The sequence below is a fragment of the Dama dama genome, chromosome 21 (assembly GCF_033118175.1).
Source record: "Dama dama isolate Ldn47 chromosome 21, ASM3311817v1, whole genome shotgun sequence".
In the NCBI taxonomy this organism is placed as follows: domain Eukaryota; kingdom Metazoa; phylum Chordata; class Mammalia; order Artiodactyla; family Cervidae; genus Dama; species Dama dama.
The window spans coordinates 9,560,991-9,573,101 of NC_083701.1; the positions used below are offsets into that span (position 1 = coordinate 9,560,991).

The window sequence follows — 12,111 nt, forward strand, 5'->3', positions numbered from 1 at the left end:
GAGAGGGTTCAGGCAAGGGAAGGTTAAGGCCCTTTCTGATGTAGCTTTGTCTTCAAGCCAGCTTCCTTCCTGACCTGAGCACTAGCAGTAACTAAGGTGACATGATTTCTTGTTCTTACCTTGCCTGAAGATAGAGAATCAGAGAAGGACACAGAGAAAGGCCCTCTCCTATCACCATGGAATAAAAACTCCACTGATTTGGTCAATTTAGCTGAAGAGTCCAACAAATCTTGATGAGCTTGACTGTGGACAGTGGAACATCTCTGATCAAAGAGATGGTCATCCTTTCTTCATTCCTATTATTTTATGTTTGGTTACTATTATCTCATGCCATGGGCTTCCCTGGTGGCTCAGTGGTAAAGAATCCGCCTGCCAATGCAGGAGACATGGGTTTGATCCCTGGGTCGGGAAGATCCCCTGGAAAAAAAATGGCAGCCCACTCCAATATTCTTGCTTGGGAAACCCCATGGACAGAGGAGCCTGGCAGGCTACAGTCCATGGGGTCACAAAAGAGTTAGACACTACTTAGCTACTTAACAACAAAGACAGTCTCCTGCCTTGAGCTGAGGGTGGGGACAGCTTTGCTCCAGTCACTCAAGTTTCACAGTGGGAAGAGGAGGTTCTTTTGAGGAAGAAAAGGGACCTGGGGGGCACGGAGATTATAAACTTGATTAATCAATAAGGTTTCTATAATGATTTACTAATCCTTCATTATCCCAAAGCCAGTTTTGTAACAGATTGATTCTGAGTAATCAATTACATATTTTTACTCTGAGGCCGTAAAACAGCAAATACAATTTGTTGTCAAGCAATAAGACAACAAACACGACTGTAAGAATCTCATTGTCCTTGTTGACAACAACAAATGAAGGAAACGCTTCTGTGCTGATTAGAATATCCTGTAGGGAAATCTAAGAGATAACTCGATTACTTTGGTGTTTCGACAGAGACATTTGAATGACACTGTGATCAGCACTCTTCTTTCTTTTTTGTTTTTTTTTTTTTTTTTTGGAAATTTCCATTGTGAGGAGCCACAGGTTAAAAGGTAATCGCTGGTTTCCTAAAAGGAAATCAAGATGTGCAATTTGTGTACCTTTTACAGGGTGCCAGGCCATTGATCAGAAGACCTCTGCTCTCTTTTCCCATCAATCTTTTATATAAATACAGCATTCTATTTCCATTATCCTTGTTTTTATATCTGTTTAAATTTTTCAGGTTAAATATGTATGCAAAGCATAAAAAATGGCTTATTAGAGAAAAGCATTTTACTTTATTTTATTTTTTATTAGTTGGAGGCTAATTACCTCACAGCATTTCAGTGGGTTTTGTCATACATTGATATGAATCAGCCATAGAGTTACACGTATTCCCCATCCCGATCCCCCCTCCCACCTCCCTCTCCACCCGATTCCTCTGGGTCTTCCCAGTGCACCAGGCCCGAGCACTTGTCTCATGCATCCCACCTGGGCTGGTGATCTGTTTCACCATAGATAATATACATGCTGTTCTTTCGAAACATCCCACCCTCACCTTCTCCCACAGAGTTCAAAAGTCTGTTCTGTACTTCTGTGTCTCTTTTTCTGTTTTGCATATAGGGTTATCGCTACCATCTTTCTAAATTCCATATATATGTGTTAGTATGCTGTAATGTTCTTTATCTTCTGGCTTACTTCACTCTGTATAATGGGCTCCAGTTTCATCCATCTCATTAGAACTGATTCAAATGAATTCTTTTTAACGGCTGAGTAATATTCCATTGTGTATACGTACCACAGCTTCCTTATCCATTCATCTGCTGATGGGCATCTAGGTTGCTTCGATGTCCTGGCTATTATAAACAGTGCTGCGATGAACATTGGGGGGCACGTGTCTCTTTCAGATCTGGTTTCCTCAGTGTGTATGCCCAGAAGTGGGATTGCTGGGTCATATGGCAGTTCTATTTCCAGTTTTTTAAGAAACATATTAAAAAAATCACACACCATGACCAAGTGGGCTTTATCCCAGGAATGCAAGGATTCTTTAATATCCACAAATCAATCAATGGAATACACCACATTAACAAATTGAAAGATAAAAACCATATGATTATCTCAATAGATGCAGAGAAAGCCTTTGACAAAATTCAGCACTCATTTATGATTAAAACTCTCCAAAAAGCAGGAATAGAAGGAACATACCTCAACATAATAAAAGCTATATATGACAAACCCACAGCAAGCATCACCCTCAATGGTGAAAAACTGAAAGCATTTCCCCTGAAATCAGGAACAAGACAAGGGTGCCCACTCTCACCACTACTATTCAACATAGTGTTGGAAGTTTTGGCCACAGCAATCAGAGCAGAAAAAGAAGTAAAAGGAATCCAGATAGGAAAAGAAGAAGTGAAACTCTCGCTGTTTGCAGATGACATGATCCTCTACATAGAAAACCCTAAAGACTCTTCCAGAAAATTACTAGAGCTAATCAATGAATATAGTAAAGTTGTAGGATATAAAATTAACACACAGAAATCCCTTGCATTCCTATATACTTACAATGAGAAAAGCATTTTAGAAGTGCTTAGTTGAAGATGGATAATTTACACAGAAAGAATCAGAAGGCTTCTTTTTTTCTCAGTGATAAACTGAGTAGCACTTTTTCCTTTGAGATATATACTTTTTAAGATTTTAGGAACTTCCCCAGTGGTCTAGTTGTTGAGACTTGGCCTTCCAATGCGGGGAGTGTGGGTATGATCCCTGGTTGGGGAGCTAAGAGCTCACATGCCTCTTGGCCAAAAATTCAAAACAAAAAAAGAAAAAAGAAAATAAACAAAAGACAGAAGCAGTGTTGTAACAAATTCAGTAAAGACTTAAAAAAAAAGATTTTAGACTACTGTGTTAAAGTAACATTGATGTCAAGCTGTCCCTATCGTTCAGTTCAGTTCAGTCGCTCAGTTGTGTCCGACTCTTTGCGACCCATGAATTGCAGCACACCAGGCCTCCCTGTCCATCACCAACTCTCGGAGTTTACTCAAACTCATGTCCATCTAGTTGGTGATGCCATCCAGCCGCCTCATCCTCTGTCATCCCCTTCTCCTCCTGCTCCCAATCCCTCCCAGCATCAGGGTCTTCTCCAATGAGTCAACTCTTCACATGAGGTGGCCAAAGTATTGGAGTTTCAGCTTCAGCATCAGTCCTTCCAATGAACACCCAGGACTGATCTCCTTTAGGATGGACTGGTTGGATCTCCTTGCAGTCCAAGGGACTCTCAAGAGTCTTCTCCAACACCACAGTTCAAAAACATCAATTTTTCAGCGCTCAGCTTTCTTCACAGTCCAACTCTCACATCCATATATGACCACTGGAAAAACCATAGCCTTGACTAGATGGACCTTTGTTGGCAAAGTAATGTCTCTGCTTTTTAATATACTATCTGGGTTGGTCATAACTTTCTTTCCAAGGAGCAAGCGTCTTTTAATTTCATGGCTGCAATCACCATCTGCAGTGATTTGGGACCCCAAAAAAATAAAGTCTGACACTGTTTCCCCATCTATTTCCCATGAAATGATGGGACCAGATGCCATGATCTTAGTTTTCTGAATGTTGAGCTTTAAGCCAACTTTTTCACATTAGTCCTCTGAAATTGTTATTAAATTATTAACTAATAATTATTACCTTTTATAATTTATTTTATATACTTCTGTCATTATTCCTCCTAAAAGGTAGCTAGTCAAAAATCAACCTTTGGAGAATACTTACTTGCCCAGAATTAGTTGTTTTTCATTTATGAGTTCGGCATTTGCAAGGGCTATAAAACTCAAAGAATGAAAGCTTTTTTCTTAAAAAATCATCAAAATTTAAAAATAAAAATTCTAACTTCACTTGTGGTTACTATTGAAAATAAGTATTACTAAAAATTAGCATCTTTATAGTTCCTGTTGATTTAAACAGTTGATGTACTGAAGTTTGTGTGTCTAGGCTTACTGTGGAATTGTCGGTCTGACCCACATTACAATGACTGAGGCATCTTCTTAGAGTTTTAAGGCATAAAACTCAAGGAGACAATTAGGTATACTTTTGGTTCATTCATAGGAAACAGTGTTGTCAATATGTTAAGTGATAACTCCGTGCTTTAGGAAATATCTAAAATTGTCCTTGGTAGTTTATAATACTTGGATACTGTAAATTGATGAAAAGAAGATCAAATTTGCTGTTTAGTCATTCCTTCTTTGTGATAGTATTTGTAAAGATTATTTGTGAAGAGCTCATCTATTTGATGATGTCTGTGCTGTGATGACTCCAACTGTGTTTGTGGAAATTCAGTGACAAACTTTGTATACACTTTTTCCAGGACGCAAAATTTTTAATGGAACCCACAAACTGTTCAACTATTTCTTATTAGCCACTTCACTCATCATTTTGTCATAGATGTCAAATGGATCTTTTTCCCTTTCCTGCTCCTGAATGAGGCTGGGTCTGTACAGACTAGGTGCTGATAAGCAGACAAGTTTCACGTCTGTTCTTTGTCACAGGGGTCGTGGCTGAATATTCCCTTGCTAACCTGCTGGTGGGTTGTCCCAGCTCAGCTCCACACCCAAAGGTTCTTATCTCACGCTAGCTCCACCATACGAGATGCTTCCCAACATCTGGGAACATCTGTATCTGTGGGTTGGTATAATACCCAGACATCACAATCCCTACCATTCCCTGTCGAATTCCCGTCTCCACTGGCCATCATTATAACTTAACTTGTGGGTCCTGCGTCTCCCAGAAGGCCATCTCCTCCACTATGATTTCAAGGGTTGATGCCTTAGCTGGAAGAGTTGGGTGGGGTTGTGGATGGAAAAGTACTCTGGCTTTCTCAGAAAGTGACATTAGGTGACTTCCCTGGTGGTCCAATGGTTAGGAATCTGCCTGCCAGGACAAGAGACATGGGTCCGATCCCTGGTCTGGGAAGATTCCACATGCTGCGGGGCCACTAAACCCGTGGGCCACAGCTGAGCCCATACTCTCCAGCCCAAGAGCTACGACTACTGAAGCCTGATTACCTAGAGCCCATGCTCCAAAACAAGAGAAGCCGCCGCGATGAGAAGCGCACGCACCGCAACGAAGAGTAGCCCCCGCTCACCGCAACTAGAGAGAGCCTGGGCCGCAGTAAAGACCCAGCACAGCCAAAGATGAGTAAAATTTAAACAAAAAAAGAGAAGGAAAGTGACTTTAGGGAGTGGAAGATCAACTGCCCAGGTAATAGGGCGGAGGAAACACTCTGCGCCTCGTGAGGTTTCTCTCAGTCCTGCTCCACACGCCAGTGGCATTTCCCGCTCGTTTCCAGAACTGTTTTATTCCTTAGTCTTAGTTTTGGGTTCCGTGTAGAGTCTCCGTCTCCAGTGCCTGTCGCCGTTTAGTCCATTAGGTATATCCATTCAGGAAACGTGGACCCACCGTGTCATCCGTCTACCAGAAAGTCACTCTTCTTTGGGGAAGAGTCGTTAATCCTTTTCTCAACACAGCGGCCAAATGATCATTTCACAGTGTGTGTAAATCAGACCAAGTCATGTTTTCTAGTCAGAGTTAAAAGCAAGCTCCCCGCAAGAATCTTCTCCTGCCACGATCCCTCTGACGTTATCTTCTGTCACTTTACCCTCTCATCATTCCAGCCACCTTGGCTTCCTTGCCACTTCACAAATATGACAAGCATCCTCCTGCCCCGGTCCTTGGTGCTTGCTGTCCTCTCTGCTAGAATGCCATTCTCCCAGGTATCCTCATGGTCTGCTCTCCCCCTTCTTTTGGGTTTTGTTTTTGTTTTTTTTTTTCCAAGTGTTATTTCACCATGAGTTCTTTCCTGATCCCAAGATTTAGAAAGCTTCCCCTTCCCTACCCCAGTGTTCTCTATCCCTTATTTCTGCTGTATTTTTCTTCAGAAGAATGTATCACCACTCGACAGTCATGTATTTAATTGTTTCTTTCTTTGTCTGTCTCCATCAACAAAAATTTAAGCTTCATGAGAATAGGGATTTTGGTCTGGTTTTATTACTACTGTGTCACTGGTACCTAGAACTGAGCCAGACAAAGAGTAGGTGGTCAATAAATTTTTGTTGAGCAAGTAAATACATTAAATGCAACTTTAAAATACATTTTAATATTTACAACAAGAATCTCCCGTAATTACTCTTCTCCCTCCACAGTCATTTCCTCATCATTTTTCCATGTGTGTTATTCCAGGTTAACTTTCAAATAATTTCATCCAATTCTGCCTCCAGGAATGCCATTTGAATTTTTATTGCTGTTACCATTTAGAGACAGTGAAAAGAGATGGTCTCTGGAGCCACAGAACCTGGGTGGATCCACAGATACTTCTACTCAACAGCTGCATGACCTTGAGCAAATTATTCATCCCTCTGTGCCTTAGACTCCTTGTCCATACAGTGATATTAATGATCAGTCACACCTCAAAAAGTTGTATTGAGGATTATATAAATGAATATGTAAAGCACCTAGGTGACCACTTGGGGCATAATGCACTCTGCGCTCATGTTACTGTTAATTAATATTATCCATTACCATGATAGCTCAGCTGGTGAAGAATCTGCCTGCAACGCAGGAGATCCCATTCGATTCCTGGGTCGGGAAGATCTGCTGGAGAAGGGATAGGCTACCCACTCCAGTATTCTTGGGCTTCCCTGGTGGCTCAGCTGGTAAAGAATCCGCCTGCAATGCAGGAGACCTGGGTTCAATCCCTGGGTTGGGAAGATCCCCTGGAGAAGGGAATGGCTACCCACTCCAGTATTCCGGCCTAGAGAATTTCACGGACTGTATAGTCCATGGGGTGGCAAAGAGTCGGACATGACTGAGTAACTTTAACTTTCACTGTGTGTATGATTTTAGTCCCTATCCTGAGTAGAATTATTCCCCGTCAGATTTTCTGAGAGCTTATGCTTGTCCATCAATATATTTTCTTAAATGTGTGGTCAGACTCACTGGTATGTCCATGAACAGTCTTATCATCATCAGCCTGGGAGTATCTGGCACATGATTTCATCACAGTCCAACTTAACAAGATTTAACTGAGACTTTGCATTCACAGGGAAACTTGCATCGTCATTCAATTAAACTCCCATCTAGATTCTCAACTGACAAGTTCCAGGAGCACTCCAAGAATATGCTTCCTGATTTCCTTTGGGTGTTCTTTCAGAATAATTAACTGAGATTAAAGAAGGTGCCATTCGAACTGAACAGCAAAATATATTTACAGCTTCACTCAGTGAATATCCTGCTTGATTTTGCTTTATTGAGCACAGGAGACAAAGGTCACATATTAAAGGTCAATATTACAGACCATGATTCTAGAAAACAGTCTCAGATGCCCTTTCCCTTATTATTTTAACACATTTCTCAGTGCTTTATCTCTACTCAAATGTGCTTATGATATGCCCAACATAAACTCAGTTTTACTCTCTGAATGTTAATTTCAAGATGGTCTAGAGTGAGGGCCACCTGATCATCTTGCTGGGTTTTTCTGTTCCATTCATACTTCTCTTATAGGACATTCTCTCTCTTCCTCAGCTCATTCCTAAAAGCTTGCAGTGCTGAAACAATAGAAGCATCAAAGGATGATTTCCACATACCTCAAATATCATATCTTTTCCCGCTTGGCCTCCTTGGCCGTCCTTATCCTATGAATGACCTGTCTGTGATCTCTCTGAACTCTCCAGATATGTGTTAGCTCCTATTCCCATTTGCCTATGAAAGGCTATTTTCCCCCTCTGACAATTCTCTCTTCTACATCTTCACTGAATTTTCTCCACACACAACTTATATTAGGAAACATGCTAAAACGTCTCCCTTCTCCAAAATAAAACAGTACAAAATAAAAACATTCCCCTCTACTTAACTGATCTGACCTGCTTCACAGCAAAACTCTGAGAGCAGACGTCTATATTTTCTGTTCCAATTCTTTTTTCACAATTTCTAGAACTAACCCCAATGAGGTATTCATCTCTTCTCCAGTGTCCCCACCCACATCAATGAAACATCTCTTTTTGAGGTCTCCAGTCCTCTCTATGTGACTAGATCCAGCAGTCAGCCCCCTTCCTCCTCTTCTCTGACCTTTCAAGAGGTTTTTACGCCACTAACCAACCCCTCCATTTTAAACAGCTGTCACTTGGCCTTAGACACACCACTTTGATTTGCTTCTCTTCTTACGTCCGCTCACTTGATGGTCTGCCACCGGATGCTTCTTTGCTGGTTCTTTCTCCTGCCCAGGCCTCTGAAAGTTGGCATGTCCATCCTTCAATCCTGGAACCTCGTTTCTCTTCTCTGCACTCACTCTCTACATAGGCTCATGACTTTCAGTAACATCTCTAGAGCTCCACCATCAGCTAGTTGCCAAGTAGGTCATTAAGAGTGACAGTCACATGAAGAAAATTTAAGAATATGGACTACATATTTTAAAACCATCTTGACAGTGATGAGTGTGAGGCTGTCATGGCTAACGCCATGGCAGGCAGCCTAGATTAGAAGTAGGCCTGGTTTCCCGGGGTAACATAATTATCAGGCCTCCTGGAGCCAGCCAATCAACATATGCCTAGCCAGAAGAAAGAGAACCTATCAGGGGAAAGCTGAAAGCCCCATGTTGGGCCAACAAAAATTACCTTGCAACTGTGTAACCAATCCGCTTACGCCAACTACCCACTGTGTAACCAATCCGCTTGCGCCAACTACCTGCTGCTTGTTTTGACCTAATAAATACCCGAGAGAACTGGGGCTCGGGGCCTTTCGTCCTCACACACCTGGTGAGGGCGGGAGGCCCTGGCTCGAGTCAGTAATAAATTCCCCTATTGCGAGTTGCATTGTTTCGAGGAGTCTTCTTTCCCGACCGGGGACTCGGACTACGGGCAGAACAATGAGATGATGAGCAATTACTGCCTGCTGATCAAGGAAAGACTGAGAGAATAAACCATGCTTTCAGTGACCACACAGGGGTGAGAGGAAAAAAGCCAAAGTCCAGAGCCTAGCAGGGAAGCCACGCTCAGTGGGCTCTAGGAAGCCATGCCCACTTTGAGATGGCACTCCAAAGGACTGTAACCCAGAGGAACGTGAGTGAGAAGACAGCCAGGCCTGAGAAAGTCTCATCGCCTGTCTAAACGGCTATCAACATGGCCCCCAAACTGGGCCGTGAACTTGAGTGAAAGTAGTGAATACCATCCACACATGCCTGGCAAAACCCAGGCATCTAGACATTAACATCATCTGTGGACTCAAATTATAGGTAGATAGGTAGTAGGTAGGTAGTTTTTTTTTTTTTTTTTTTCAAGTAAGTATTCAGCCCACAGTGAAAATTACATGAGGTGTCCACAGAGACTTGAGTGGAATCCCAGTAGTAAGTTAGTCGGTGTTTTGGAGTCTGACTACACCAGTTTCCTACTCTTCCTCCTTAAGGGACACCTTAAGAGTTTGAGAGTCCCAGAGTTATTGTTGTCGTTGTTGTTCAGTCACTAAGTCATGTCCGACTCTTTGCGGCCCCGTGGACTGCAGCACACCAGGCCTCCCTGTCCTTCACCATCTCCTGGAGCTTGCTCAGACTCTTGTCCATTGAGTCGGTGATGCCATCCAACCATCTCATCCTCTGTCGCCCCCTTCTCCTCCTGCCTTCAGTCTTTCCCAGCATCAGGGTCTTTCCCAATGAGACAGCTGTTCGCATCAGGTGGCCAAAGTATTGGAGCTTCAGTCTCAGCCATCAGTTCTTCCAGTGAATATTCAGGGTTGATATCAGGATTGACTGATTTGATCTCCTTGCTGTCTATTAAATTGAGGGACACAGATTCACATTTGACCTGTAAAACACTTTTTAAATTTGTGGCCTCCCTGGAAGTGGAAGGTGAGAAGGTACAGTGGTTTATTTGAGAAGTTAGAGGGTGCTGATCAGAAAGTAGGGGAGGGAGGCAACCAGGAGAAGTGCCACAACCCCAGCGGGGAAGCTCGGGGAGACTGTGCAGAACACATCGTTCTTGTTGAGTCTCTTGAGCTGTGTCCGACTCTTTGCAGCCCTGTGTCCTGTAGCCCACCATGCTTCTCTGTCCTTGGGATTTCCCAGGCAAGAATTCTGGAGTGGGTTGCCATTTCCTTTTCCAGAAGATCTTCCCAACCCGGGGAGCGAACCCTTGTCTCCTGCGTCTCCTGCATTGGCAGGGGGATTCTTTACCACTGAGCCACCAAGGAAGCCCATCTGCTCTGTGGAAGTGTAAGTGTTAGGTGCTCAGTCATGTCTGACTCTTTGTGACCCCATGGACTGTAACCCACCAGGCTCCTCTTTCCTTGGATTTCCCAGGCAAGAAAGCTGGAGTGAGTTGCCATTTCCTTCTCCAGGGGATCTTCCCAACCCAGGGATCGAACCTGAATCTCCTGTGTTGGCAGGTGGATTCTTTCACCACTGAGCCCCCCGGGGAAGACCGAGAAACACATACTTCAGAATAACTCTACCTAAGGGGTGATGGAACTGGGACAGTAGTAACCAACCCCTGAGAATATTTGGTTGATGACTGTTCCCTGTTGTGGGAGGTGGGGAGTGAGGTGATGTAAACTTGCCAGCACTTCTGAACTATCACTGGCCCAGAACAAACAAGAATAATCTTGAACTTGTCCAAGTAAATGTAGGATATTTCCCACTGAGACGATGTCTAGTAACATTACAAAAGGATATTTTCTTTTCTTTTAAAACATCGTTATCATTCTTGATGTTTGTCCTAACCTAATAAAATACCATTTTCAATTTTAGGTTGTGTGTGTGGATGATCCTCCATGGGGAACTGTCAGATAAGATTGCACTTTTCAAGTATGAAAGAATTTTGAAGGAACTGTTTGATATTTAGATTTGTTCTCCTTTTATTTCAAAGTCATGAAACTGTGTGCAACTGTCAGTATTGATTGTACATATAAATATCAGTAATTGCACCTTTAAAATTTTTCCTCAGATAGCTTGGGTATTTTTGGAATCAAAGTCAATATTCTTATTCTTCCTATTTTTCTGATCAGTTTTTCAAAAATCTAAATTTTCTTTGCTGCCAGTTGTTTTTGTTTGAGATAGAAGGTACTTCAAAATATCTGACTTATACAGGTATTTTTATCTGTTCAAAGATTTTTAAATAATGTACCAATGGTAATTTATATATTTTCTAATTAGAATTAATGACCTTTTTAAAGAGAAAAAAAAGTAGCTTGTTTTCTTTAAAGGAATCTTTTTTTTAACAGGCTCAGTGAATTATGTGCCTTTCTTAGTGAAGTCAATCAGAACACAGTTAACAAATCATGAAGTTGTTAAAATGTCAACAATAAATCTGGATACATATATTATCTTCCTCTAATGCCAGAGGAGAATAAAAAAGTCTTATTGATCCTGAAGTATTAAGAATATTCCTTGCTAGGAATTTGAACTTTGCATATTTAAATGTTCAACGCCAATATTATGGATAATTGATTAACATAAATGCCAGAAATATGTAAGAAAATGAACAATATACAAGCATCCATTTCTTCTAAAGTTGAGATAAGCTTTGCTAGATAATAATCTGTTTCAGTTGTGAGGGACCTCACCCAGTAACTGGCTCAACCCCCCAAATCAAACAACTGGCTTATGTCAAGGCAGGTTAGTATCTAATGGGCTTAGACGGTTTGGAAGTTTTATAAAGAAAAAAAAGTAGAAACATTTTTAGAAACTACTTATGTGGCATGGGTGAAGATGTTAAATGTGTGTACTGAAGCAAAATGATAGTGGAGGAAAAACATACTGCACCCATAAATAAATTATATGGAAGTTATTAATATCAGATGAGGGAACTATTTAGCATGTTTGGCTTGCCACAATGTGGAAATAAGGTGCTAGAACTCAGAAATGGAAAACGTTCTGCAAAATTCTGAAAAACTTTAGACAATGAATTTTTAATGAATCAATTAAAATATTTATTCAATTTATCAAAGATTTATTAAGCACTTAGTATAAAGCCAGGCCACCAGGCTCCTCTGTCCGTAGGATTTCCCAGGCAAGGATACTGGAGTGGGTTGCAATTTCTTTCTCCAAGGGATCTTCCCGACCCAAGGATCAAAGTCCATGGGGTCACAAATAGTCAGACATGACTTA

The 12,111-nt window shown here is 41.7% G+C and overlaps 1 protein-coding gene across 4 annotated transcripts in view; it reads left to right on the top strand.

Moving 5' to 3' along the window:
• The window catches only part of DNAAF11 (dynein axonemal assembly factor 11), a 72,735-nt gene that overhangs the window by 46,565 nt on the left and 14,059 nt on the right, over positions 1 to 12,111 (top strand). The window contains exon 11 of one of the 4 annotated variants that reach the window (XM_061123177.1): positions 10,753 to 11,173. The exons of the other annotated variants lie outside the window; for them this stretch is intronic. Coding sequence (XP_060979160.1) covers positions 10,753 to 10,794 — 42 coding nt within the window. The 3' untranslated portion in view covers positions 10,795 to 11,173. Of the gene's footprint in view, positions 1 to 10,752; positions 11,174 to 12,111 lie in introns of those variants that run through there. 4 annotated transcript variants of the gene reach the window in all.